The 27,663-nt window shown below is 37.7% G+C and overlaps 1 protein-coding gene across 3 annotated transcripts; it reads right to left on the bottom strand.

The window, feature by feature from the left end:
* Positions 1-11,739: 11,739 nt before the first annotated feature.
* Positions 11,740-26,131, bottom strand: LOC101797616 (receptor-interacting serine/threonine-protein kinase 2). 3 transcript variants are annotated; one of them, XM_005025722.4, is made up of 13 exons: positions 25,994-26,131; positions 25,427-25,528; positions 24,538-24,703; positions 22,200-22,353; positions 21,850-22,005; positions 21,564-21,712; positions 19,764-19,813; positions 18,488-18,649; positions 17,625-17,710; positions 16,042-16,110; positions 15,218-15,383; positions 14,624-14,770; positions 11,740-13,230 (listed from the first exon to the last, which is right to left on the bottom strand). In XM_005025722.4, exons 3-13 carry the CDS (start codon positions 24,687-24,689, stop codon positions 12,911-12,913), a joined length of 1,611 nt encoding a protein of 536 aa, XP_005025779.2. In that variant the 5' UTR covers positions 24,690-24,703; positions 25,427-25,528; positions 25,994-26,131; the 3' UTR covers positions 11,740-12,910. The 3 variants fall into 3 exon arrangements, with proteins under 3 accessions (XP_005025779.2, XP_005025777.2, XP_012960735.2); XM_005025720.6 differs by lacking the exon at positions 25,427-25,528; XM_013105281.5 differs by lacking the exon at positions 25,427-25,528 and having other exon boundaries at positions 14,624-14,761.
* Between the last annotated feature and the right edge of the window lie 1,532 nt (positions 26,132-27,663).

Raw genomic sequence — 27,663 nt, 5'->3', positions numbered from 1 at the left:
AGTAAGCGATTTGCCATTTAGCAGACTTATCTAGGTTTGTGTAATGAAATCTTTGCCTTCCTCTATCAGGTTAATAGTTTTAGCATGTCTGAGTCCGTGAACTCCAGGCTACTGCCCCCTCCTGATGTCCTTCGCTGCCCCTTCAGCTGTTCCTTGCCAGACAAGGAGAAGGTCAGTGCCTGAAAAGACAACAGGGCTCTGGAGACGTGATGGTCTTTGTCTCCATCATAACAATCTCATTATCCCTCCCCCAGCCGATGATTATTATCTGCAATCTCAAACAGATGAGTCAGAGGTAGATTTTTTTCAGTCGAACATACCAGGATAAAAACTGTTCAGCCAAATAAAAATTACAAGGCTGTAAAAGGACTGGGAAAAGCAAACTATGTACTGCAATATCCATAAGCAGTAAATGCAATGGTGGAGTCCAGCTCAGTTACCATGAGGCTTACGTTTCTAATTTTCATGCTACTTCCTCTCAAGGCTCCCTTGTTTGACAGAGGCATTTTTTTTTTCTTGTCACATAGATAATTAGCATACAAAGGCACTGCTGCCCTCTTATATCTCCAGATATTCATTACATTGTGTTTCAACAGCAATGAACAAAGAAAATCTCTTCCTCGTTGGCTTTTTATGTGCGCATATTGGCGAAAAGCTTCTTGGTTGCTACAGTAGACTTGATTTCCAAACTATACAGCACTATGGCAAAGCAAACTCTCATTTGCAGGTTGTAATCTGAAGGAGTTTGATAATCTCAACTCTTTCATTACCTTTGATTCAACTCTTTGTTTAGCTTTTGTTGGTTTTTGATCTTGTGCAAGTACATGTAGAGATAGCTACACTAAATGGGTTACCTCCTAAACTACTGACAATGTTGTAAAGCAGCAAACAAAACCAGTCTGCCTTCTTCTGAAGTTTAACAGCCCTGATAAATGACTTCTTTGTTTTCAATCCTCTTATACAGAACTGATATAAAACAAGAAGTCCTAGAAGCCATCCCTGGAATATAACTGAAATTTGTACAATATGAAACTTAATAATTACAGTTGGAAAGATAATATGACCCTGAAAGCAATTCTTAGCTTTAAATAGTGTTTAGTCATTAATTACAAATATTGATAGTGCTCTATTTGTAGTACTAACAATATCTTCCAGGTAGACATACTTGACGTCAGTCTTGCACATTAATCAGCAATGAATTGTGAGAATGTAAAAGATGCAGCTGATTTCAATTGATGCTAGACTGCATTTTAAAGCTCTCTCGTAAATTGAATCTGCTGGAGAAAACATTCATTCCTTCAGAAAATGGACTTAAAGTGTCAGCTAATTAGAATGTTGCCTTTGCCTTTAGGAACAAGAAGTAGAAGGGAGCTGAAAATACATAGAAAATAAATTATTAGACATTTGCTGGCAACACAGAGGATGACATTTTATTCTATAATTGTGAAAAAAAAATATTGGAAAACTTGCCCATTTAAGGATTTCAAATTAGAGCTACACCCTTTGAATTGTGAAAACTTGTAATAACTATAGAGGTTGGTATCAGAGACCTAAGGACGTTATTTTAAGTGAAGACCATTGCAAGTACTCCTGAAGTGTTTGCAAGTGACCAGAAGCAAACTTCACAATAATCATAGAATGGCTTGGGTTGGAAGGGACCTTAAAGATCATCAAATTCCAACCCCCCTGCCATGGGCAGAGACACCTTCCACCAGACCAGGTTGCTCAAAGCCCCATCCAACCTGGCTGTAAACACTTCCAGGGATGGAGCATCCACAGCTTCTCCGGGCAACCTGTTCCAATGCCTCACCACCCTGGCATTAAATAATTTCTTCTTCATATGTAATCTAAATCTACCTTCTTTTAGTTTAAAGGCATTACTCCTTGTATTACCACTAAACTCCCTGATAAAGAGTCCCTCTCCAACTTCCTTTCAGGCCCTCCTTGGGTACTGAAATCTGCTATAATCAAATAAGTATAATCAAATATTTGATTTTCCATTTTGGCAAAGTAGGTTCATAATTTTATAAATTAGTCCTTCAATGTTACTGTATAAGCCAAATGTAAATCTGGACTCTTTACTTTATACGTTCTTCTCTTCTTGCTACAGATTACATCTACAGTGTGCCTGATTCTTGATCCTCCATAAACAGCCTTTGGTAAGTTATATCTGTATGTATCTGCACATTCTTTAAGTGCTAGCAGAGAAAACCTGAAACAAACAAAAAAAACCAAACACAACCAAACCTACTTTGTTTTCACTGTGATTTTTATCTGATATCAATTTACTAAAGATCACATCTCTTAGCTAGTGAGGATTAAATCAAACAGTTTTTTTATGTCTGTGAGTTTTGCCGTGTCTGCTTTTTTTGTCTAACTAATATTGCCATTAAATGTGATGTAGGAAATGTAATTCAACCACCCCAAAAAACTTGAAGAATGAACAGATTAAATATCCCTAAACAAACCAAAATTGAATTTGCATCAGACTAAAGAAAACCCAATCTACAGGATAATCATTAAATGGTTTTAGAACATGACAGAGACAAGTTAAAAACTGCTGTTAAATCTAATTGATCTGAAGTCTGATTGTTGGCTTTCTGCTTATTATGAAATTAATCCTGGAGCACAGAGTGAATTTAAGCACGTCCATACTGTATAAGTCCCCCAAAAATGTTTTCCCGGTGCACTTCATTCATGGAAGGACAAGCGTGAACAAGCATGTACTGAGCTTTAAGGTCAGTGTTGAAACTGTTGTCTAAGTAAGTAGTACTTACATGGAATTTATGCTGTTAACTTTCATTAAGGTATTGTATCTAGCCACACATTTTAAGGCTTATGATGGTTCCTTTTAACTTTTGCCATACCAAATGAGACTTGAGACCACATCTGTGCTTCCTTTGAAATGTACATTCTGTGGATATCTGAGTTATCTGTAGGGATCATAAAATGATTTGTGACAGTAAATCTGTGGCTTCAGCCAGAGCCTAAGAAATGGCAATGTTTGTAAGTGCTAAAAGGAGGTATTCTTTTTAATCTCCATCAGCACAGAGTCAGCCATATACTCTGTATTCTTTCAGGAGAGCAACAGAAACAGTTCCAAAAATGAATTTAATTGCCTCTGTTTCTTTTCTTTGGTTAAAGTTGAATGACTTTGTTCACAAAATCAAATTAGCTGATCCTTTGCCACTTTCTTCTTCCATCACACAAACTTTTTCTATAGGTGTTTTAAGCAAAGTGACTATTGTTTACAAATCAGAGGGACCAAATCAGAAGTACCAAAATGCTAGGCAATTAAAAAAAAAAAGTCTAAATTTAGGCTTCTAAATTTATCTTTCCATGCTCCCAACAGCATAGCTCCTCCTACTCGTTTCACTGTCTTTTAGCATTTGACTGACTCTGGCACTTGTCTGGCCCCTTTGGTGAGGCTCTTCTGCTCACTAAACTGGTAAAATCCAATACTTTTTTGGGTTAGTTTTTTGCTGGCATAATCACAAGGGTACAATTGTGGAGTAGAGGAGCAGAGAGAAAAGGAAGTGACACAGATAATGGAAAATGTCCCTTCTAGCAACAGAAGCAGAGAGATAGCTCAGATGGCTTTGTCTTAACCAACTGTACTCTGATTTAAATACTTTAAAGATTTACATTAGGCCTTCTTTTACGGAAATCTTGTGTTCTCAATATTGCAATTTCTATAAACAGATTTTAACATAAGGGTCAACATCTCTCTCTCTCTCTTTTTTTTTTTTTTTTTTTTTAATAATTTCTGTCTGCTTCCATTGCTTTACAGGTACCTTGTCTTTTTGACTGCCTCATCTGCTCTCATCAAAATTTTAGTGCTTACTTAAGTTACATTTTTATTTTATTATTTGGTCATACACATCATTGTTGCACATAATTGCAAGCTCTTTTTCTTTATTGCTTTCCATGCTGTGAGGCAGAAGTAGAGATGGATATCTTCTAAAGTATGGACATTTTTTCAAATGTTATCGATAAAACCTTACAAGGAGAAAAAAGAAACAAACAAACAAAAAAATCCGAATCATCAGAAAAAGAAGGATTCCATTATTTACTGAACATTCTTTAGATCAATGCCCCAAGCTGTCTATTTTTTTTTTCTTTGCTACTATAATCTTCTCTATAATAAATGGAATGTTCAGTATTTCCTGTTTTCCCCAGTTAATTTGGGGGATTTATTTGGAAAAAGTGATCCTTCATAGTTATATATATTTTTGAAGAAGTAGATTGACTTTATTTGTTAGACAACTAAAGCATTCAAATCTGAGACCCTAGCCAGATCGTCTCATCTATGCTAAAATGCATTTTTAAAGATCTGGCTCTTTACTGGAGTAAGTGGGTGAATCACTGGCTTCATTTTCTTAGAAAATAACATCGGTGTTAGAATCACAGTTTCACTAGGATTTAAAAAGCTGTAAGGATTTTTAAAGGTAATGTTCTTTGTCCTTGTCTGTTTTAAAGGCTAGTAAAAATAATTATTTATAAAAACAAGCTACAGGGGATTTGTAGCCTTGTGAAGTTTCTTAAAAATAAATACTTATTTCTTGTTTGAGGACCCAAATTGCCGTGTGATTATGTTTGGTTTATGAAGCCCTAAGTGGTAGCATTTATAACCCAGTTGCACAGTGTTTGGGTAAATTTTTTTTTTGGATGTGAGTTTGAAGAAATCTGTGGTTTATATCAAATGCAACTTTTACCCTTCTAATATGTGCACTCAGTCTTTCTTCAAACAGCAAAATTTCTCAGTGTTACAACCTCCCTTGTGTTATTGCCAATCCTTTTCTAACGTACTTTCTTCCCTTGTGGTACCTGCCTATCTCTCTGATAAAAAGGAGGACCCTATGGAGGCTTGGAAGAGTCTAATAGTAGTAGTTAAATTGATAGCCTGTTTGCAGGCAGCTTGTTACTAGTGTCTGAAGCCAAAGTCATCATTTTGTTTGTCTTAACATGCTGAGTACAAACTTCGCAATTTAAATTCAACCAGATGTTCCTTAGCAGAGCTACTCTGAATTCAGTATTCTACAGTACAACTCCATCAGTTCTGAGCCTACTGGCGCATCTTTGCTTTCAGTTTTACTCTTCTCCTTATTACTGAATTATCTTGAAATGTTTGTATAATACAAATAATTTTGTATGCTTTATGAAATGTTCCCTCTTGTTTTATTTAGAGAAGTTAAAGTAGCACACACCCAGCATACTTTTCAGCACTGGGAAAAATTCTTGAGTGAACTGATCGTAAGGAAGGCACTTATTCCCAAGACTTTTCAGAAGGATTGTGTAGTTAGATTTGCTCCAAATTTGGTCTGTATTTAAAAGTAAAGTTTCCTAAAAAGTAAATCCAAAGACTTTTCTGTATAGATTTCCATGCAATTTGTACAAATTAACTATTATGCCTATGCATACGGACCTGGATTAAGTACATTTTATATGTAAACACAAGTGAACAGACTAAAGTGTGCTCCTTTAAATATCTGGAAACAGTGACAACTATGCAAGTTCTAATTCATAAGTTTACATAGTATAGGCTTTCCTTGTAAAATAAATAAAACCCTGTTGTTTCACAAATATGAGATCAGAGCCCCTTTGAAGTTTTACTGAGTACTTGTCCAAGACTGCATGCTCCATGCGATTTTCAGAATATGCCTCAATATTCAAAAGTAAGCCTTAAAAATTGAATGCAAACCATTTAAACATTAAGAGAGTCTTGAAGATTAAGGAAATTGCATTTTATTGAAACACAGGAGGATTTATTGCCAGTCCATTTGCCTTTGCAATAAGTAGGATAGTCCTATTAATGGGTTTAGTCTTTTGTCTGCCAGCACAGTTCCAATTTCTAATTTGTTCTTTGATAATATTAGAAGGTATTCAGCCCTAAAGTTAAAATTATGGTTGGCTTTGCTAACTTCTCAGAAATGATTTCTCAGCAGTCTATTTGTGTGTATTTTGCACTTTGCTCCTTTGTTCCACGCTTGGCTCTTGACTACTTGATGCATAGTGTCCCACTGAGCAAATTGTAGTGGACTAATTAAGAACTACCAAGACTTTCCCAAGTTATGCAAGATCCCCACAGCTACGAAAAGCCTTTTCAGCCCCCCTGATCACCTACTGCAGTCTGTTAAACTTTACTGCTGTTTTTTTTTTTTTTTTTTTTTTCTCCAGCATTTTTCAGTATGTTTTTTCTTAGCGTAAATCCCACAAGCTAAGAGCACGTTGAATACCAGTAACCTTGATTTAATGAGACATGATCACTGATAACGCAGCATTGGTGATGTGCTCTTTACTTTGACATGAATCTGTAAAAAGTGAAATGAGAGCAAGCACTTGGTCGTATATGTCAGAGCTCAGGCTGGATGATAACAGAGACTGAACCTCCTGGTCCTGGGTGTCACGTTACTGCTTGTGGCGTCAGGCAGATATTTTTACCTCAGTGTCACTGGTGTGGGAAAACTTGGAAGACCTCAGCTTGTGTTGAAAGTACAAGAGGTGGCCAGGTTAATTGTTAGGATGGGTCATTGGTGTCATCTCGTGCAACAAACTTTATGGTTAGAGTCCTGTAAGCGTCCTCACTTCACACTTAGATTGATCATGTAGGTTGCTCAGTGTCACACTACATCAACAGCTCTCTGTTTGTCCTTATTGCAGTTTGTTGCTGACATGTTGTAGCACTGGAGAAATTGTTCTTCTGGGTTATCCTATACTGGAACAATGCACAGCATGAATGCCCATAAAGTTTTGTCATTAGAAAAAAAAAAAAAAGTTTTGCATTTGGTGGTTGTACTGAAACAAGCAGAAGACAGCTGTATCGTATGCTCTTGCAGTCGAATCCAGGATATACTGCACAGTAAGATTACAGCTGTGAAATCCTGATAGTTATATTTTATTTTGTTCTTTAAACAGACTTCCTTTGTTCAACAGAAAATGCCTGTCTATTAAATAGCAAGTCTGTGAAAACCAAAGCCAAGTATACCTTAAAGCAACAAATCCTCAGTGACCTCTGCAGATATCAGTGTGCACAGTGACTGGTACAGCTGATTGGCACTGTCAGAAGCCGGAGAGGCCCAGCTGCCCTGTGTGTATCTTCTCTTGATGAATCTGTGGATTACCAGGCAAGAAAGGACAGCTTTTATTTCTTGTGGCCAGTCTGGGCAAAGAGAACAAGAGTTGCTATCAGATTTTAAAAGAGAAATGCCCTAGCCCAGCTAAAAGTGAATGAAATTGCTGCACTGACATAGTAATGATGAAATAACCCAAACTGTCCTTACTAAACACATTAAGATAAAGTATACCAGCTGAGCTCATCACACTTTTAACCCTATTATTTATTTCATACAGAAAATGAAATCGAAGACTATCTAGTTTTGATTTTGAATGACGTGATAAATGAAAACAGAATCCATATCTCTCTTCTCTTGAATACTTAGAGGATGGGAATAAGTTCAGGGCTCTTTCTTTGTTATTGCTTAAAAAATGCAAGACAAAACCAGCTTTTCCGTATTCCGACTTCCTGATAGATGAGTTGCAAAGAGGCATGTGAATTCCCAGGTAGGTTGTAGTGAAGTCAATGCTGATTGAGTTACAGTGTAGTTGTGAATATTCATGTTATATAGCTCCCAGCAAAAAGACCTTCGCTTCTTCTGAAATCACTTTAGTTAAGCACTTGTGATTTGCGTAAATAGGTCCCTACATAACTAATGGGCACATGGAGGGAAAATGCTTAGCATGTCACTGTTGTTTATGTTAAGTCCATCTAGGGAAGAGCTCTTGTGTGGATAAAAAAAAAAAAAATGATCCCCGAATATTGCTGACTGTGCTGGGTGTGGGAGGGGAGGAGATTGTCTTCCTTCCCAATGTCCTTTAAATCTGCCTGAATACCAGCTTGAGAACCGCTCCTGCATCATAAAGCCGTAAGAACAGAGGAGTGGGTTGGTGCCAGCCCTGCTGTTGCATTACTGGATGTTCGCTACCTCTGCTCCAGACTGTTCTGGCTTCTCTGGTCTCCTCTTTGCTAGACCAAACAAACACAATTTTATCAACTTGTCCTTACATGTCAGGTTTCCTCACTGCTTATCAACCTTCCTCTCCTGTCTGGGCTCTCCTCAGCCCGTGCTTGGAGCTGAATACTGTTTTGCAGATTAAACGTTGCCAGCATGGAATGGAAAACACTGCCTAGTTCAGTGACTTACACAAGTAAATGTGGCAGGCTATTAAAAAACAGCATTTTCCTTCTTGTTTCCTGTTGTTTTGTGACAGGACGCTATCACAACATGTGTAAGTGGCATACAGACAATTCTGTTGGGAACATATTTTGCAGCTAGTCCAAGGTCAAAAGTCTCATACGTTTGTTTTTTAGTTTCCAGATGTGTTCCTTAGTTACTTATCTCAGCATTTTTCCCCAGGTAACATTCTACTGATTTTTCTAGATGAAAAAAAAAAATAGTGCCCTTTTGGTCAACAAAAGAAAACAAATATAATTTTGGTAGTCATTCTGTTACCTAATATGAATACTTTTATTTGAAACCTAAAGAAAGAACGAACTGTACAGAACTTCCTGGAGCACAGCCAGATCACTTCTGAAAGGGTGAAATTCAGCTGTGTTTTCTGCTCATGTGGGCATTGCTTTTGCTACGTGGAAAGTTCAAGACCAACAGTTGGAAATATGTGTTGAAATACTTCAGAAGGCTATCATATTTCAAAGGGTGAAGTTTTTGTTCTTCATTTAATTCAGCCTGCTTGAAAGAGCCCACAGTTCCTTCAACTGATGTCTCTCTTCTGTGGAACAGGAAAGGTCAACAGAAAAGCATGATCAAGATGTCAGTTTGGGAATATAGATCTCTCTAAATCTTACTTGACACGTATTCTTGTGTAGAGAAGGGAAGTAAAGGTAGGAAGTAGTAAAATACTGATCACAAATTGTTTCCTATCAGCACAGGAGCTGGAAATAGTACATCTGAGGGTCTTGTTCACCATTTTTCTTGCACTGTGATTAAGCAAAATGCAATTCTGCAACTACCAGATTCCCTTTTTTAATACATACTGAATTTACAGTTAATGCATTCTTGCAGCTACACTTACTTAAATTTAACACAACTCATTACATATGTTCTTTGCAGACCCTGGCAGATAGTTTAATTCATGGTGGACTTCAAAATCCAGGAGTTTTAACTTGGCTGACAAACCACCTGTCAAGCCAACCGTGTGCTCAGTAAAGGGTATATCAGGCAAGGCAAGCAAAGGATTACTTCTTTTGATGAGGAACAAAATCAAAACTCCACTAAGACCTCTTGAGCTCCAATATAATATTTTGCAGAGAAGGCAGGGGGGTAGGAAAAAAAGAGAGGAAATATAGCACAATACAAGATTTCTTCATGCATAAAAAATGCAGCAGTCTTAGAGACAACATATACTACTAGGGGAAAGCACAGTTAATAGCTGCATAGTATCATAATCAAAAAAGTGGTAGTGAAGAAACCTAAATTCTCTATAGCAGCCTTGAAGATGGTTGAGTCTTTTCCAAAGAAAGCAGTCCCACGAGTATTTATGTATGTACTTAAAATCACACAGATAGCTCAAGATACTAAAGTTGTGCAAACATGAAAATGTTTGCAAGACCACGCGGAATTCAAACTCGAAATGATATCATAAAAATACTTGAGGTTAGTACTTTAGTTTTTGTACATTTTATACTACCTAACTGGTGTAAAAATTATTTGGTGTACACTACTAGTCCATTAATGCATTATTAAAAATTTTTTAGACAAGTATTTTACGGGTACATACTTGCCTTTGTCGGTTGTTCTCTGGAACTCTGTTTTTAGCAGGTACTGGTGACAACTATCAAGTGGTATTTATAGCTTTGTTTTGCTCCCTACTGGAAGGACTAATCTCTTAGAAGCTTCATTCCAGTATCTCAGATTAATTTTCCACAAATTAACCTCAACAAATTCTAGTGCAGATGTTCTTTCATTGCAGGAAGTATCCCAGCTGAGATAAAGGTGCTGTATAGATAGGAAAAAGGGCAAGGGACAGTCATCTTTTTACCAGTCAGCAAAAGATAGGTGCAGCCAGCTTCAAGAAAAATAGATTCCGATTAATGATTCCAATTCCAATAAATTTAAGTCCAAAAAAAATAAACATTTGCCTACTTCAGTTACTTTTCCTTTAATAAAACTAAATGGAATTTGAATGTGGTTCATCACTTTTAAGATCTATTAGTTGTAGTTTTGTCTTTTTTGAGTAACTGCAAAAGGGAGTTTTACTAATCATTTTGTATGTTCACTCCCGAAATGCCTTTTTTGATCCCTTTGCTCTTTTCCAGTTACCTACGTTGTATTTCCTTATACACGTATATTTCTTTTCTAGGACACTAAACATTCATCAGGTTCAAGCTTTGTTTCTTCCCACAGATATTAAAGAACAGTTTGATTCTGCTCTCTTTTCTCTTGCTTAGTGTTATTAATTCTATATTGTTTTGTGATTCTATATTGTTTTGTGATATAAAAACTGTGGAAAAGAGGGGCAAGGACAGTAGAAATCTTTGCTAATAAACGTAGTTTAGGTAGAAGGATAGTGATCACAAAATCAGTGATCAACCCATCAATATTAATGTCTTTGTTATATCACTAAATAGTACAGGCCTTTTAAGTATGTATCTGGTGAGACAAAATAAAAGTATTCTAATTTCAGGTTTCTATGTCAACAGCAGTTTGATTTCAGTGAAGTAAAAGCATCCCTCTAAAACATGCTTAGGAAAAAAAAATATTCCCAACAGCTTCAACCGTCAAACCCAAAAGTTTAATCGTTTATATTGCACAGCGGAGATTTATGAGGCAGTCTATGCATTTGCCTATATTAAGACAAAACTGCATTAGCTTATGTGTGTCAGTAACAAGGCTTGGGCAGTGGCACAGTTGGTTTATGGCAATGCTTTTAGCCAAGGTTATCAATTCAAAAGGCTCAGTAAAGCCACATACTGATTTCAGCTGAGTAGGTGTCAAAAATCTGAATATGGATTAGACTTCATTATTGAATAACATACTTAAAGAATTCTGTTCAGGCTCAGTTGAAGGTGAAATAACAGATTTGCCTTTGGTTTGTAATTAGTTACAAACTGTCTTTTTGGATTATCTTGACAAAAATCTGTGTAAACACAATGGTAATGGATCAGTAATTCTGCAAGGTCACATCCTATTACAGATACTTAAATTGGAAAGCCAAATATGAGAGCAAAAATCTGTCTGTAAAAACAGATAACTTCTGCTCCAACTTGTTTCATGCCAATTCTGCAATTAAAAATTAAGACTGAGATTAAGTCTGACATCAAATGATATTCTCAAGTAGAAAGCTGTTTCAGAGTAAGAAAGCCAGAGAGCCAAAACTGTTTCTATGTCAAAAATAATAATGACAAGAAAATTAAGTCTGCCAGCTGGCACACATCAGAATTATAAAAACATCCAGCAGGAGAACTGAATGGAATGACTTTTTAAAGCTGGTAACTAAGTTTCAATAATATTGTTACCTTCCCTCTTAAAAGTCTATAAATAATTCACAAATGATTATCTCTTTTACTCTGATTATCTTATGCCTTCTAAACAAGGCAAACATCATGGCAGCAGTAGTTTTCCCTCAAGAAAAAGACATCCTTTCCTAGTAAAGGAAAATCTGGTCTGTTGAGGGTTCCCATTTAAAGTGTGGATTGAAAAAAAAAAAAATCAACAGCAAAGGTAGTGTTTAGTTCCTTTAATAGGCAAAATTATTTTCAACACTCGACATTGATTTTAAATGTAACAATATAGCATCTCAAAGCTGTCTTAAAGCTTAATGAATGTGCATAAAAAATGATAGCTAAAGTTTATGGTTCCAGCAGTATTACACTCTGTGATGTAACAAGTGTTTTCTAGGCATGCTTCAAATAAGAGACATTATTACTAAATTTAATATTACAACCTGTCAAACTACTGAAGTAAATCAGCAGTTTGAAACTGCAGAGAGAACAAATGCAATGCAGGGAAACATAGTTTTGCATCTGAAATACTTGTAGAACGTATAACAAGTTCTCATGTTAATCTAGTGCCTTGCAGTTTGAAGGAATCCCATTGTGCCTTCAAAAACCTGCACCTTTTACAATCTCATTTTCATTATAATTTCATTATAATTTTCTACTTTCCTTTACAGTTCAACAGAACCACCATTTCAGAAGTGATCAGCTTGGTACCTCTTCTACTTGGTTTAATTTTGCATTTGAGCTATAGTCATAGAGAGAACAACATGGATGTAAGGCATTAACATTTTTCTATTTACCAAATGCTTTAGGCCCACCTCTCTGAAGCGCTACTATCAGTGCCCTGTTTTCAGACCATATGACCATTTGTGAGTGAAAATAATTTATATGCACGATGTAAGTTTTCCTAGAGTTACTTAAGGTGCTGTGTAGTATTTCTTAATTCTCTTAAGACATTCACAGTAACACCTGTCCTTCACAGAGCTTCATTTTTCTCTTCATCCAGTACTCTGTTCTTCAGTGTGCTTAGCTGGAAGGATTTAGTAATAGCTGTTCTTCTATAGCGTGATCTCCAAAAAACTCATAATCCATTTTCCAGTCTTCCAAAATCAACAAAATAAGGTGTCATCTGACTTGAACAATATTTTCTCTGGCACACATTACACTCCTCCAGTCTCTGAGGTCCAAATTAGAATTCGTTATACCAGTCTCGTTAATTTCTGCAGACAGTTGGTTGACTTGACCTTTTAATCCAGCTAGCTTTTTCCATTAGAGGACTAAAATCATGGGCTGCAGGCAGAATTGACTTCAGTCAACAGGTTGTGAGGAATGAATGTGAATCATTACCATTCCAAATTACCAGTGCTCTGATCCATGTAACAAACCTCAAAAAAGTCACAGCAGCAGCCTATTTTTCTCAGCAGGACAGTCTGTGCAATGTCCTCGTCCCAGAGGACGGCATTTGGTCTCTGTAAGTACAGTCACTACAGCCTGTGCTGCCCTCTCTCCAAGGCAAAGGCAAACATCTAACAATGCCCGAGCACGGCCAGTCACTGTGGGGTAAGAGATGATTGTTTCATAATCCATTCGAGACAGCATTTGCTGTGAGCGAAGGACATCAAGAATGTGGTTGAGGCGTCCTTCTGTCATGCAGCTCAGTATGGTTCCTCTCTGGCAGGTTAATATTTGACAGCAGTTTCCTTTGCAGCAAGGACCTTGAGTAAAAAAAGGAAACAAAACAAGATCCACTAAGTGCTCATTTCTTCCAGAAGTTGTTAGCAAGTGGTAGTATCAACACCGACAAATGTAGCTACTAGAAATATAAACTTAGTAGAGAAAGAAAGGAATAGGAAGAGTTAGTTTGTGTTCTTTGTTTATAACAACTACAATGTATTTCCATCTTTTGTTTGAAACTCATGAAGAACATATTACAGAAGATAAGCATTTTTAAAGATTGTTTGGATTGTGCGAAGGGAGGAGATTTTCAGGTCTGGCCCTATTCTAGATCAAAACTTGCACAATGCAGTTTGGCTGAAAACTTTCCTGTAGAAAGTAGAAGAACAGCCAATAGGTAGTTCAGGACGGCAGTGCTATTTGAAACATATTGTGAAAGTGGGAAATCGAACATGTATCTCCAAGCCGAACTAGTAGCAAAACTAATACTTCTTGCAAAAATGATCAAGAGCACTATGCTCTGCCTCCTCACAGACAGTTTAGGCTTATGCCTATTAAAATACTCCGTACCAACATTAAGGTTTTTGATGTCCAGTAAATACCATACACCAAGAGAAAATTAATAGCTGCAGGCCACTGTTATTTGGAAAACATGCCTCTGTCCTCCTTATTTCTGAGTCTGGACAGTAGAGTTATGCAATGAACTTTTCCTGTATGGACAAGTCTGCTGCTTTATCCTGAATTTATGCCATCTCTAAGTAATAAATGGAAGTGGAGAAGAATGGCCAGACAGACGTAGGAGCTATCATAGGCCAATTTGAAAGCAAAAAAAACAAGGAACAGCTTTTCACCTATAAGTAGAGCAGGCTTCACAAGTCAGAAGCTTTCCTACTAGGCAGTTTCCAGCTCAGTAGGAAAGTCCCAAACCACATAAGAAAGGAAATGAATGTTTCATCCCCCTTCTCTGTAGTCACCCCCCCCTTTTTTTTTTTTTTTGTCAATTTCTACTTTTGTAGCACTATAGAACACCTTAAAACTCCCCCCCAATTGTTTTTTTTTTTCCTGACTTTAACAAACAATGTATTTCATATCTTATGTGCTATATTTTCTGTTTTTTTTTTTTTTTTTTTTTTTTTTTTTTTTACTATTTCTTTTTCAAGCCTGTTCTCAGCCTGAATATGAACCTGGAAAACAATAAGTTAATGTTCACAGTAGCCAATGCCTGAACTTCTGAGGACAGGAGTAGCCATGTACCAATAGCTTCATTAGACATTTGTATTGTTTTTGGCAGTTATTACTCTAAAAATACCGGCAAGTGTGCAAGAGAATTCAGGAAAAAAAAAATCTGTTTCTACCAATCTCTAAACAATCTGATCATCAATTAAAGTCTGATCTGGGAGAATATTGTCCTCTCAACTGGAAATGGAGTCTTACCTGTCACTGCTTGTTCAGGGTGCATAGTTTGTTGTTTTTGCTTAAGTGCCAGTGGTGGGTCCTTATGCTGACTGTTTTCTTTGCCTGCCATTGGACCAGATAATGGAGGAGTACCAAAAGATTTTCTACAGTCAGAGCCTGGGTGAGCTAGAAAAAAAAAAAAAAGAATAAGATGCAACCCTTGGATTGCAACAGCAATTGAACAGTAACAGGAACCTAACTAACTCCTTTTCTGATTAGCTGATAAGAAAATATGGTTATTCCTTCTAACACAGGGCAATGGATTCCAGAACGTACTTGTTCTGGAAAATTTGACAGGCAATATTTGATGTGTCAAGGAATGGCAGATGTATGTTATGGGTCAGGTTTCTGAAGTTTTTCAGAGAGGCTTTTTGATCTACACACTTAACCAAAAGATACCACAGTGTCTCTGCTTTTCTGCAGTGAGCTCATGCTTCAGATGATACCAGTAGGTGGCAAAGCTCTGAGAATGGACAATTGTACTTGGAAAATGCATGTGTCTATGGAACAACTAGTAATGTTTATCCTTTTCTTAGAATAGTTGGAGCTGAATATGTACATCAAGGTAAAGACCTTTCTTTGTTGTGTTCTGTGGGGTGAAGTTGGCTGGATCCATCTCAAGAATATTTTCTCTTCCTGCATGATTTATATTGCTATCAAGTAGAATAGTTGACAAGCTTGGTAGTACAAGAGGGATTTTCTTGCTCATTTCTTTGTTGTTCTTTTGTGGACATATGACCTGAAAGAGATAGGGAAGAATTATCCTCTTGGAAGCTCTTCCAAAACCTTTTCTAAAGAGTTTCCTCTTGAAATCTAAGGCTGTTTCACAGGGCAGAGTAAGGTAGTTATGAACCTGTAGACATGCTTAACTCGACTTCAGCTAGTTGCCTGTGATGCTGTGGCAGCTGTAGGCTACCTGTCCTGGATTTTACTTCTGTCCTATCCAGTTCTTTTGGTATTGGCAAGCCTGCAACAAGTGCCAAAATCACTTTGAAAATGGGAGTTAACAGTATTTTGGAGTGATCACAGAACTGTTGTCATTGCTCTTTAAGAAAATTAGTTGCAGATGCTAGAATTCAGCCTCAGGCTTTTTTCCCAGATGACATTTTGAAAACACCACAAGAAAGGCTAGATTTTTGCCATTTCATTAGGACATTTTCAAGGAGTGGTTCAAAGTAACTCTTAAGTGGATAAGGTTTTTGCAAGAGCAGAGTCTGCTGCTTAAAAAGGTAAAACAGGGTTTTGTTGGTTAACTGGATGTAGTTGTCCTGGCTAGGGATAGGGTTAGGACATTTAGCTGTAGAGTGTTTTTATTATGTGGTGTCAGCACTGTCAGGAGAAACAAGAAGCTCATGAAGCACTCTTGTAAAACTATCAGATGCATACCATGTACTCACCTCTGAATTGCGTATGCCTGTCTGCAATGTGTAGATTTCTGAACCTTTGCATGCATTAAGTGCTGTCTCCTAGAAAAAGTAGTACAAGAATGCCAATAAGAATACCCAATGTTTGCTCAATTCACAGTTGTCAGGAGCAGGAATTTACATTGACACTATATATTATGTTCTTGGGTATGCTGATACATGGTGATAGTGAACTGCATAGAGCAGCTTCACATTTTAACACATGTAGAGTTGAATTGTGGAATCTGACTTAAATCTACTCTGTTACTCTTTCTACTTTTAAATCCAGTTCGGGATCATGCAGGAAAAGGTGAGAATAGCCCTATAGTGAAATACTTATATTGGGCTAGCTATAACATGTCCTTCAAGTATCCAAACAGCAGGACCATCTTGTGTTTCATATGCCAAACTGTCTGCAATAAGGATGTGTTTACACTTGTAACTTTTTTCAGTGTTGTATGTCTGCAACAGATTTGTTCCAGCTCTTCACAATTCACCAGTTAATGAATCGAGCCGTTTTCAAGAATTTCCAGTAGCTTTTTCCCAGTCATTTTGGATGTATTATTTGTTTAGTTACTTGAACAATAAATAATGCTCATTGCTAATTTAGCAAAGAGAAAAGCAGTCTTGCTCAATGGAGACTGAAGTATTATTTAGGAACATGTTGCCAAGTATTCCATAAATATAAATGGTAATAAAGTGACATGAAGTATAGCTATGCCCCTTATTAAAGCATTGATCAAGTCTGTTTTATAATCCCAGTATGTGATTGCAACACGTAGAAATAATTTAGCATGCAGTAACGTAGGTAGCTCACATAAACACAGCAACAAAATCAGTGATACAGAACAGGTTTTGTAAGTCCAGATGGAGTTGGAATACTTGGTCAAGGGCTGAAATGTGCCAGTGTAGTTTCTCTACTGTACCTAAGTTAACTAGATAGGCTATAGCAATTCTTGTGGCAGTCAGATTTGTGCCAGATTTCCTATGGCAGCATAAGCAAACATGGAGTTAGCTGTGTCCCTCAGTTGTTTCCCCATTCCCCTTCCATTCAGGAGGTATCAGAGAACCCTCTTAGACCTGAGGACATGCAGTGTTTTACATTTGAAACATGCCAACTTAGAAACAGTGAAGCAGACAGAAGAGTGTATTGCTGGAACAGGTATTAACACTGTCCAGGTTTTGGAATAAGTATCTTTAACCAGTACATACAAGAAAAATTGGCCTTGATCCTAGACTTAGTGTGTTCTGCTTGAAGCTGATATTTGATCTCACTCATGTTTTCCAGTCTGATTACAGCTGGTGACTGGCAAGAAGCTATCATTTTTATAATCTCTGTAGCAATTGACAGTAAGGCTTTCTGGCTGGTCTTCTCTATAAACTTTTTTTTTTTTTTTACAAAACAAACAAATAATAAAAAAAACAATTCCCGAATGAACTTGAAGTGCCAAAAGGTGGTCTCTGGCATGTCCAGTAAAGCACTAAAGATAAAGCCTTTTTCCATTTTGGACCACAAAGACTAATTGAAGAATCAAGTAATATCCTTATACAGGAACGAAACGTAATTTTGCACTAACCTTTGCATCCATCAGATTGTAGATTGCATTAGAAATTGCCTCCTTATTTATAGTAGTCAAAATTCCATTTAGAAGGGCTATGCATTCTGCAGGAGGAATAAAGCATTTAAAAATAGCATGTTGCATATTAAAGTGTATATATATTTAGGCAGCGTATTGCAACTAACCTCACTAAGCATGCTATTGAGTATTAACTTCATTATGTTGAGCAGCTAGATGAACTAAGTGAAATCAGTTCAAATACAGCTTGTACCTCATGCATCCTTTACTTTCCTTTTAGAACTGATTCTAAGGAACTGTCAGAGAATCTATTTTTCTTAACTGTTTATACAGATGTGCCCTTGCAGAAGGCTTAGACACAAATATATAAATTTAACACAGTAAAACTATATGCAAGTGCTGAGGAAACAATTTGCATTATGTCTAGCTTTGAAAATTTGCTTAATAGTCCTCAAATACCACAGTCTTAATATTTCTTGGCTTTTTTTCCCCCCCAATAGAGACAGGGTAAACATAACAGTTCAACTAACAAACAACAGTAGCACACCTCATAGGGAACTGTTTAAACGCTGGAAATAAGCAGTGCTTAAGACAGGTCAGTCTGTTAGAATAATGCATTTAGCTAATATCCCCTTCTTTAGCCCCCCCCCCCCCCCCCCCCCCGCATTATACTAAAATACAATCTCAGATCAGTAAGCCACCTCTGGTAGGAAGCTTCAGATAGAAATCAACAGGACTGTGAGGGTGATGTAAAGGCTGCTTTGCCCTCCACTTTTGTCACTGATTTGGAGTGCCAGAGCAATGTTCCCAGCGAAACCATCTCAAGCACAGACCCTGTAAAGAAAGCCAACCCTGAACGTTACCTGCAGTATATGGTCTGTAATCTGGTTCTTGATGCCAGCAAAGAGTGATAAAGTGCAACAGCGTGTTCCTCTGGGGCAAATTGCTTGGTATAAACTCCTCCGAAATTCCAGGCCGTAAGCCGTTGCCAATTCCCATTAGAACTTCCAGCAGGGTTGTTTGACCTGCAACGGATAGGAAAGTGTCACCACAAAGAGACATTAAAGACATCAGAACTTTTGAAGTGATACTCAGCATAAGCTATATCAGGTATATTAAAACAAAGGCTACTTTTAGAGGCAAAAATAAATATTTACTCTGCAGTTAATGGATGTTAGCCTTTAACAATAACCGTAACTAGTTATTGCAACAGGACATTTCAGGAGAGAGAACTGTCCTAACAGGAAATGACAGATGAATGTACCCATGCATTGTAAACTACATGCACAGACCCCTCAGATATACATCTAATTACTTAGGGTATATCCTAAGCACACAGTTTATATAAAGCTTTACACCTTATAAGAACATCAATCCTATTGTACAGAAAAAATACTTTGGGCAACCACAAGATGGCAGGCATAAGTGAAAGCTGTGTGAATGAATATTAACATACTGTTCCTATGCAGTATTTTTGAAAGGTCATTCTCAGCTTACTAAACGTAGGAGTCCTTCAATGAGCAAGCCATGCAGATCTGAGCCCCTAGCAAAGAGGTCACTTTGGCATCAACCTGTGTAAAATACGGATCATCCTTCCACTATGACAATTATTGCATAGTGCTTTATAAACCATGTTCTTTAGAGCTGCTTTATATTGTCTAAGGTGGTAAGATTCTTTTTTCTTAAGAGAATTTAGCACAAACTGGCATTTCTTGGTTGGGGATTTGAAATTCATGGCAACTCTCAAGTGAGCATACTACACATCCTGTTAGCTACTTGTCACCAACACATTGTCTGGTTTTGAAGTGGCAGTGAAATATAAGGATATTGTTTCTCCCTAAAGGTAATCAGGAAATACAACTGAGTAACAGAGTGCTTCAACAAGCACAGAGAAATACTACAAGTTGCGTAAGAAGCTACAGTTTTCACCTGCAGAAGAGTCATCCTCCTGGAGACACAGAGGATCTGCTGAGGGATTCTGATCTTTAGCTCTAGCACTAATAGAAGGCAAAGGGACATCCAAAAAACAAAAAAAAAACAAAAAAAAAAAGCTGTTTGTGTCATCATTTCCCTACAGTAAGGGAATTTGTAGAGAATATTAGTGTGATGAAATGATACACGAGCAATAGAAATGACTACCTTCAAAAGGTTTCCGTCTGCTTAGGCTCTCCCAACACATTATTCCAAAACTGGAAAACACAAAGGAACATTCATTAACTTGGAATCCATATTTATGTTCTCATTACTCCCAAGAGCAAGTTTATTGGTTTAAGACAGGAATTTTCTAAGACAAAGCCTATAAAAGTTTTTCCTAATTTGAAGAGATATTTCTCTGCATTAAGCTTTGATTATCAAACAAGCAGTTCTTACAATAAATCAAGTTAGAACTATATATACACATATGTTTTTTTGAATAGGATCAGTTACAATCATATTTCAGGTTAGTACCTTCAATACATTTACTCTTGAAGATTTCAGAACCTTCTGTTGCCCTCTGTCACTTTTGTTTTGCTTTCAAGTAATTTAAATAGCAAGAAGGGGACATAATAGCAGGTACCGACAGGCTTGTCAGTTAAACTACCAAAAACGTGATCCTCATCCCCTGCATGTCTGTTTTCTTCAGCAAGTTTTGCTGGAGATCCAGATACTTTTTCCTTTTCTAATGAACTAGGAAGTATTTCAGTGATACCACAGCTCTGCATGTACAACCCACATCTAAGGTGGTCTAAAATACAGTTACACCCTCAATCTGAAAAATTAGAGGCAGAAGCAAGAAGCCTGCAGGAAGAGAAAAAACAGGCTACAGATTAGTCAGAAGTAAAGCAGCCTACAGTGGAAGAATCAATTCTGTAATAAAGTTAGTTGTATATTCATATATCTTGCTGTACTGCTAAGTTACACGTGTAAGAGAATCCCCTATTCTGCTGTGTTTCCACATAAAGTCTGAAAGTGCTTTTACTTAAATACCCCTTAGGAAAATACAGTGCAACATGGATGTGCATGTAGCTTACATGCAACTAAGCCATAGACACTTTTCTGTATTACACCACTATCTAGACGTGCACTTCTCGTGCACTGAGTTATATCTGAGCATCTAAAATTAAATACGAATGACATGTTGGAAATTAATTATGGCACTTGAAACAAGCCTTCTTCTCTCTTCATGCGCAGAAGTCTTGTGTTTATGAAAAATCGGATCAGTTGCATCATGTATAGGTCTCAAGCATATGTGTTGTTTGACTCATCTTAGAGCCTGTCTCTGTGGCAATAAAGCAGGAGTTTTATTTGCTTAAAAGTTACCTGTAGCATTAGTTCACAGGCTCCATAAAAACAGATTATGAAGATGCATGTCCATACAGAAAATAGTTGCACTTTGAGGTTGTCTCATTTTTCAAGACAGCTATAAAATATTTTACAGTTCCAAAACAGATGTGACAGTAGATAGTCTTCCTCGTTTGCATAAACTACTAAAGTTAAGAAGAATGAATGTTTGAGTGGCTCAGTGAATTATCTGAGAAGGTTGCTTGGGACCTTAGTGGGACACTTAAGGTCTGGATTTTTATCTGGGCATGAACATGCTTCCTGAAATTAAGTCCAACAACAGTTCACACTTAGAAACCACATGAATTGTAGTCACTAGGTTCCTAAAGGTGTCAGAAAATATTCTGGCAGCTACATTACTCTTAAAAATTTGGGTCCATTTGTAAGTACTTTACATAAGAACTTGTAGAACAGTTTTTAACCATAGGATATTATTCACCAAATGTGGGGAATTTCACATTTAATTCACTGCTGTAATCAGCCTCACATGGAATACTGTCTGATTGCATTATATAAATCTGGCATTTTTATTGTAGTGTCTTTGCAAATAAGTATTTCAGCAACATTATAGAATCTAGTAAGGATCAGGTATGACCTGCCCTTAGAAATCCCATTTACCTGTAAATATCGCCTTCCTGTGAAGGAAGGCCACCTCTGAGTATTTCAGGAGGGATGTACACTAAATCCTGGCATTTTCTCTGATTGCAGTTCTGCAGGTCTGACCTCAGCTGCTGTTTCCTCCAGTTGGTTAGACCATAATCTGATATCTACAGAGACAGGAGAAAAGATTTTATAACAATTACTTCCATCTCAGAGCTAAGTGTTGGTTATTAGAATAAATACATGCAACTATAGGGCAGTCACTGGACTTCACGCAAACAGGCTATAGGCTAGAAGTTCCCACCTTGGCTCTGTACTGCATATCCAAAAGGACATTGGAAGGTTTAAGGCTGCAGTGGCAAAAAGCAGGCTCGAGGCTGTGAAGATGATGCAACCCTTCAGCCACGTCTGACAGGATCCTTATGAGCAAGGGAAACGGAAGATCTGGGTACAGCTGATGCTAAAGAACACAAAGTACAGGTTTTGCTAGAGTGAAACTTCTACTATTCACGTTTTCATTTTGACAGTAAACAAAAGTACAATGCAGAAGTTGAATAGCAGATGTGACTACTGTCCATAATTTACATGCTGGTTGCTCCCTTTTGGCTTAGCTTGTAATTAGCTTTGTCACAAAAGATTACTTCTCCTACGTACCTCATGGATGAGCGAGTGGAGGGATCCATTGCTCATCCACTCAGTCACTATCCCCACAAGTCCATGGTACTGGTAAATCCCAAGAGCAGGCAGGAGACGTTCAGACTTACAGCACCTGACAATTGCTATATCTTGAAGCAGCAGCTTCCTCTCCCTGTAAAAAGAGAGCTAAGGTTAGAGGCTGGGTAGACTGAAGGGAATTTCAGCAAGACATCAGATCATGTAGATGATGGAAATGAGAAAGAACCATATAGTTGACACAAGACTGGTTTTATTGGTAGAATTACATTGGCTTGTGTCATCTTCCGAACTACTGTAAGAAAATTAAGCAATATCTTGTGTAGTGTATTTTTCTAACTTAGTGTCAAAGAACCCTGGATAGATTAGCATGAACACAGGAGCACAGTTTGAAGCAGCATTTGAAATGCTAAGATGGGAAAAAGCTGATACGTGAGGTGCTAGATTACGAAAAATCAAGTTTTCCCTCGTGAACTTGTATCCTTTTGCTTTTAGCAAGACCCACATATACAAGGAAATTAAGAGCTTCCATGTGTATCTGATGGCCATGTCAAAGCATGACATAAACTGAATTCATATTTGATAAAAGCAATATTACTCTAATAACTTTGTCATATTTAAGTTCAGCTGCAGTTGGATTGCATACCTGAATGCAAGTAGTCTGCATTTACAGGGTGTAATGAAGCCTTTCTTTGATCATGAGAAGAGTAAGATTTTGCCAGGAGCTCCAGGCAGTTAGTTCCTTGTGCACAAGAAACACTGCATTGTTGATTAAATTGGGCATTCTTAGGGAAAAGAACTCCTGCCACACTTTCAGCTTTCGTTGTATATTTGTTTGTAATTGTCTGATTATCTGTGTTACTTTTGAGCTGAAAATCCATTAGAATTCATTCAAAATTCAGTTGATTTCAACAGACCTGGAGCTCATTCTCATTATCCTAAGTCATCAGACTTCAGTTTCTGTTTCTCATATTTGCAGTACTGATTCACAAGCCTGTAAGCCAATCTCTGTTAGTAATTTATGGCCCCACCTGTTTTAGCACTTATTTCCACAAATCTAAGCATTTATCATCAGCACACAGTTGAAAGTTTTACAGGCAGAGTAGACTGCAATTTATTCTCCTAGTTTTCCTATACGTAGTGTGATGCAAACAAGGGATCAGAATGGTAGCAGAGAGAAAAGCAGGGCACAGGCTTTAGTCTTAGGGAAGAAGTTTAAGTGACAAAATGCCACCAAATCAGCATAGCATGTTAAATTCAAAGAGGAGCAAGATGTTGATTACTGTGAGTTGATTTAACTACAGCTTATGTTTTAAAGAAAATGTGAACAGGAGATGGAGAGTTGATTTTTCTTTAAACTAGCTACTAAACAAATAACATTAGATCAGATTACAAAATTGCTAGACTTCTACTGCCTAAAAACCAAGCAGCTCCCTAGAAACAAAACAAAACCTTACATATTTAAGTTTTCAGTTTAAATTGACAGTGATACTGTCAAAATGGCAGCAAATGCTGCCAGAATTCAGGAACAAATAATTTTATTTTTTTAAATCTAAAATACTGTTTTTCCTCCCGTCTTCATAATGGAAGAAGTTAAACACTATGTATTCCACTAAGACATCTGAATTTTACTTTTAACAAAAGTTACCTCAGTTGTGATGTTCTCAGTTAACAAATGAGTTGTACCTAGTCCATTGTTGCACATCAGACTCTTTTCCTGATAAACAATCAGGTCAGTGATTTCCCCTAAAATGCTTGTGTCTTGCTTCATCCAAAATATCTTGGAATTATTCTCAGAAACTTTCTGTGCCTTTGTCACCCCACTGGAATTTTGTGGCAGATAGGCGGATGCCCATCAGCTACTAGTGGTGTGGTTTTGTAATTGGGACATATATACACATCTCACTGCTCCGCAACCCTGACCCTTATCCTTCCCTCCTTCCACTGCTCTATTTCCTCACATGTACTTGCTGGTTTAGATGAAAATCAGCTGAGGTCTCTTTCTCCAGAAAATGTAATGCCATACATGGCATGCTCAATATTACTGGTCAGGGTCTGAAGACATTATTGTAATAGAGATAATGAATGATTTCAGGATTAATCTCTACTTTTCTAAAACTCATAAAAGAAAAAAAAAAGAAGTAGAGCTTGTTTTTTAGTATTATTGCGTCTGATTTGCCTCTTGGCAAGTTGGGATTTCTAGGAACAGAGAGATGTTTGAGGATCAGATGATGTGGGCATGCCATGATTCATTCCAGTACCATCAGCGTAGTTTTGTGTTGCCAGCCTGCATGGATAATAGACCAAAGAAGACACGTACCTCTCTGTAGCATTCTGGCTGGTCAGCAGCCTCACGGAGATCTGTGTGTTCCATGAAACATGGAAGGCTTTCAGTGCAAAGCCTGAGCCTGCCCTGGTCAAGGTAAAGCTATCCAAATCCTCCTGGGCTACTACAGGCAATGGTTTGGCCATTTCTAGATGGCTGCCTTGGGAGAAAAAATAGCAGAAAAGTTTTTAGACCTACTTTTTGTCACTACCAATAAAGCATGGTGAAGTTGCACCACCCCTTCCCAAATAACCACTATCCTAATCCTAAAAGGTAATTCCTTTTACCACTCTGTATCAGACTTTCCTTAAAAGGACAGTGAAAATGTGCCAATTGCAGAGGATTGTCCAGACCATAACTTACCATCCCAGGCCACAAGGTGCTAATGTTTTTTTTTGTTTTGTTTTGTTTTTTTCATATTTCCATCTGATCACTTGGAAATGCAGGGCCATTATTTATAATATAAAATGTGGCTTTAAAGTGATACTGATTTATGTAGACAACAAGTCAGTATCCATCAGTTGTATGCTGGATAGAAATGTAGTTTCATGGAATATCCTGAGTTGGAAGGGACCCACAAGTACCACGTACATAATAATGCAAACAAACATTTAAGTAATCAAAATGATTTATTCAGAACTCCAAAGATAGTACAAAGAGGCTAAAATAATGAATATGGGATCTAAACCGTTCTAGAACTTATGTATTTCTATTTAAAATGGAATTAAGTACAGCTATAACACTTCTTGAAACTCTTGCTAGTTTGCTATTTAGATTAAAAGGAAGAGATAGCAACCAGCTCTTTTTTGGATTTGCAAAACCTTGTTTAACTAGAGATTCTGTAAAAATAAATGAAAAGTAATTCAGTTGTTCCGTTACAAACCATGACATGCTGAGGAGTATTGTCCCTATATTCAGGTTACTACTTCTTTTTCCACACCTGGACTTAGAGTTGTTTGCTGGTAGTCTCCAAAAGAATTTGACCCTAAAATGAGAGATCTTATTTAGGCAGCACTTCACCAAGGCTGCTAAAGTTGTTGGAAGTACTAATCACAGAACATGACATGGTTTAATGAAATTACAGAGAAAGTTTCCCTAACTTGCAAGTATGGTACTAAAGCCATTTTTCCAAAAGATCTACTCTTTTTAATGCTTTTCCTCCTACACCCATTTCAAAGCTCACTGACAAATCACAAAATCAGTGTTTCTTCGGCAGCTTCTGCAATAACAGACATTAAAAGCCTCAGCCAAGTTTGTCATCTTCCCCTAGCTGGGGTGGGCAGGAGGGAGATTGTTATAAAACCATTAGTTTCATGTTCCTAATGTTAAAGGCAATTTTTCAGAGTAATTTGTAGCAAAGATGTTTTCCTTGGGACAAGAGAAACTTTTCTAAGTTAAGCTAATATTCAAATGTCCAAGTAAAAGAAATTGCAAGCTAAAGTTCACTTACCTCCAAAAATACAGGCATAAAAACTACAAACACCGTAGTGAAACTGCTGCAGATACCCGGTGCGAGTCTGTTTCATACAGCGCTCAAAGACAGCTGGAGCTTTGCTGCCTGTGAGTCAGCTGCATTGTTTATCTCTCCTTTTATTGGCTGCCTGCAAACATCTAAAATTTCCTGGTAGGTTATCTACGCTGTAACTCTTTAGTGACCACAGCTGTGTTTTCACAGGCTGATTTGTTAGTTGCCTATAATCGAGAGAGATTATGGAAAAATATTATGGATAACTGCTTTTTTCCCCACACACAATGAAGAATCCCAACAGGGAAAGAAAGCTCGGACAACACTGAAAAACACTGTATTGGATCCAAGCCAAATATAGATGTGTTTGGAGCTGTACACAGATTTTGTAGCCGGTACTTATCTCTGCAGTACATCAACCCTACAGCCCAAGTACAAAATCCCCTTAAACTTTGTGAGTCAAGTAGAGCTTAAAACAGGCTTCAAATTGTCATTTGTTTGGTTAGAAGGGAGGTAAGCATGGGGGTTATGTTAGTCTGCAAAGAAATCAGGGTCCATTCGCTGACAGTAGTCTAGCTGAAAGGGATATGGGGGTTATGGTGGGTTACGGTTGATGATGAACCCACGGCATGCTCTCATTGCAGATGGGGAAATTGTGGACCAGGCTGTGTTAGAAGTACAGTTAAAGTGAGAGAACTCGTTATGCCTCTACAATGGTGTAAAAAAAATTATGCCTCAGCAATGGTGTGGCAGCATCTAGAATCCTACAGTCAGTTTGAGGGCCTTTGGTTCAAAGAAAAATGTTGAGAAACTGGAGAGGATGCAGTAGATAACAACCAAGATTGTCTGGGCCCTAGGGCACATAACTTAGAAGCAGAGATTGAGGGAGCTAGGCTTATTTAGTCAGGCAAAGAAGGAGGTTAAGGGATGGTCTTCTAGAGGTCTGCAACCACTTGGAAACCCACTATGAAAATAGAGCCAAGGAGCAGGTAACAGCCAGTGGCATAGGGACATGTTTCAATTTCTGAGGTTGAGGCCAGATGCTAGAAAAATCTTTTCCACCAGGTGGGTAATGCAGCAATGGGCCACTCAGGCTGTGGGGTCTCCGTCCTGTAAGATTTTCTAGATTTAGCTGGGCAAAGCCACAACTGACCTGATCCAGCACTGCCACTGGTCCTGCTTTGAGCAGGAGGTTGGGCTAGAAAACGCCAGAGGTATACAGTATCTGTAGTTTTGTGACAACTTTGCAAGGCCTAATAGTGTTCCTGCTAGGCTTATACTTTCACTCTGAAGGGTGGGATTGCTGGATGCAGGGCGGAGACTCTAGGAAAAAGCAGTCATTTGGGTTGATCAGGTTTATTCAGCTTTCCACTCCTTGCAGTGTGTCTTTATTTATAGTCCAACTCCAAAACCAGCTTCAGTCAATGAAATTGTCCACAGACTTCTGTGGGTTTGGGGTCAAATTCTAACCCCAAGCAGGGAGGGAACAAGTGGTAGGACAGTTACCTAATCCTCCTATGATGCTGGGAAAGCCCCGTGTATCTAAAAATCATGTGGCTGGGGCTCTGCAGCTTGAGAGGAAGCATGCAGCAAGCAGGAAGCGTGGAGTGCACCTTCATGCGCAGTGAGTTATTTCCTGAAAGCTATCTAAACAG

This window comes from Anas platyrhynchos, chromosome 12 (genome assembly GCF_047663525.1).
Source record: "Anas platyrhynchos isolate ZD024472 breed Pekin duck chromosome 12, IASCAAS_PekinDuck_T2T, whole genome shotgun sequence".
NCBI lineage: Eukaryota > Metazoa > Chordata > Aves > Anseriformes > Anatidae > Anas > Anas platyrhynchos.
The sequence above is the reverse complement of the archived record's forward strand: the minus strand, read 5'-3'. Positions and strand labels throughout refer to the sequence as shown.

What these genes read in the sequence shown, in the direction of transcription:
- LOC101797616 (XM_005025720.6), bottom strand. Translation starts at nt 26,069, where the DNA reads ATGAAACAGACTCGCACCGGGTATCTGCAGCAGTTTCACTACGGTGTT. An exon ending in AGCCAGAATGCTACAGAGAG is followed by an intron (nt 22,354 to 24,537) that starts GTACGTGTCTTC and finishes CTCTTTTTACAG; the next exon opens with GGAGAGGAAGCTGCTGCTTC. An exon ending in CAGACGGAAACCTTTTGAAG is followed by an intron (nt 18,650 to 19,763) that starts GTAGTCATTTCT and finishes TATCCGTTGCAG; the next exon opens with GTCAAACAACCCTGCTGGAA.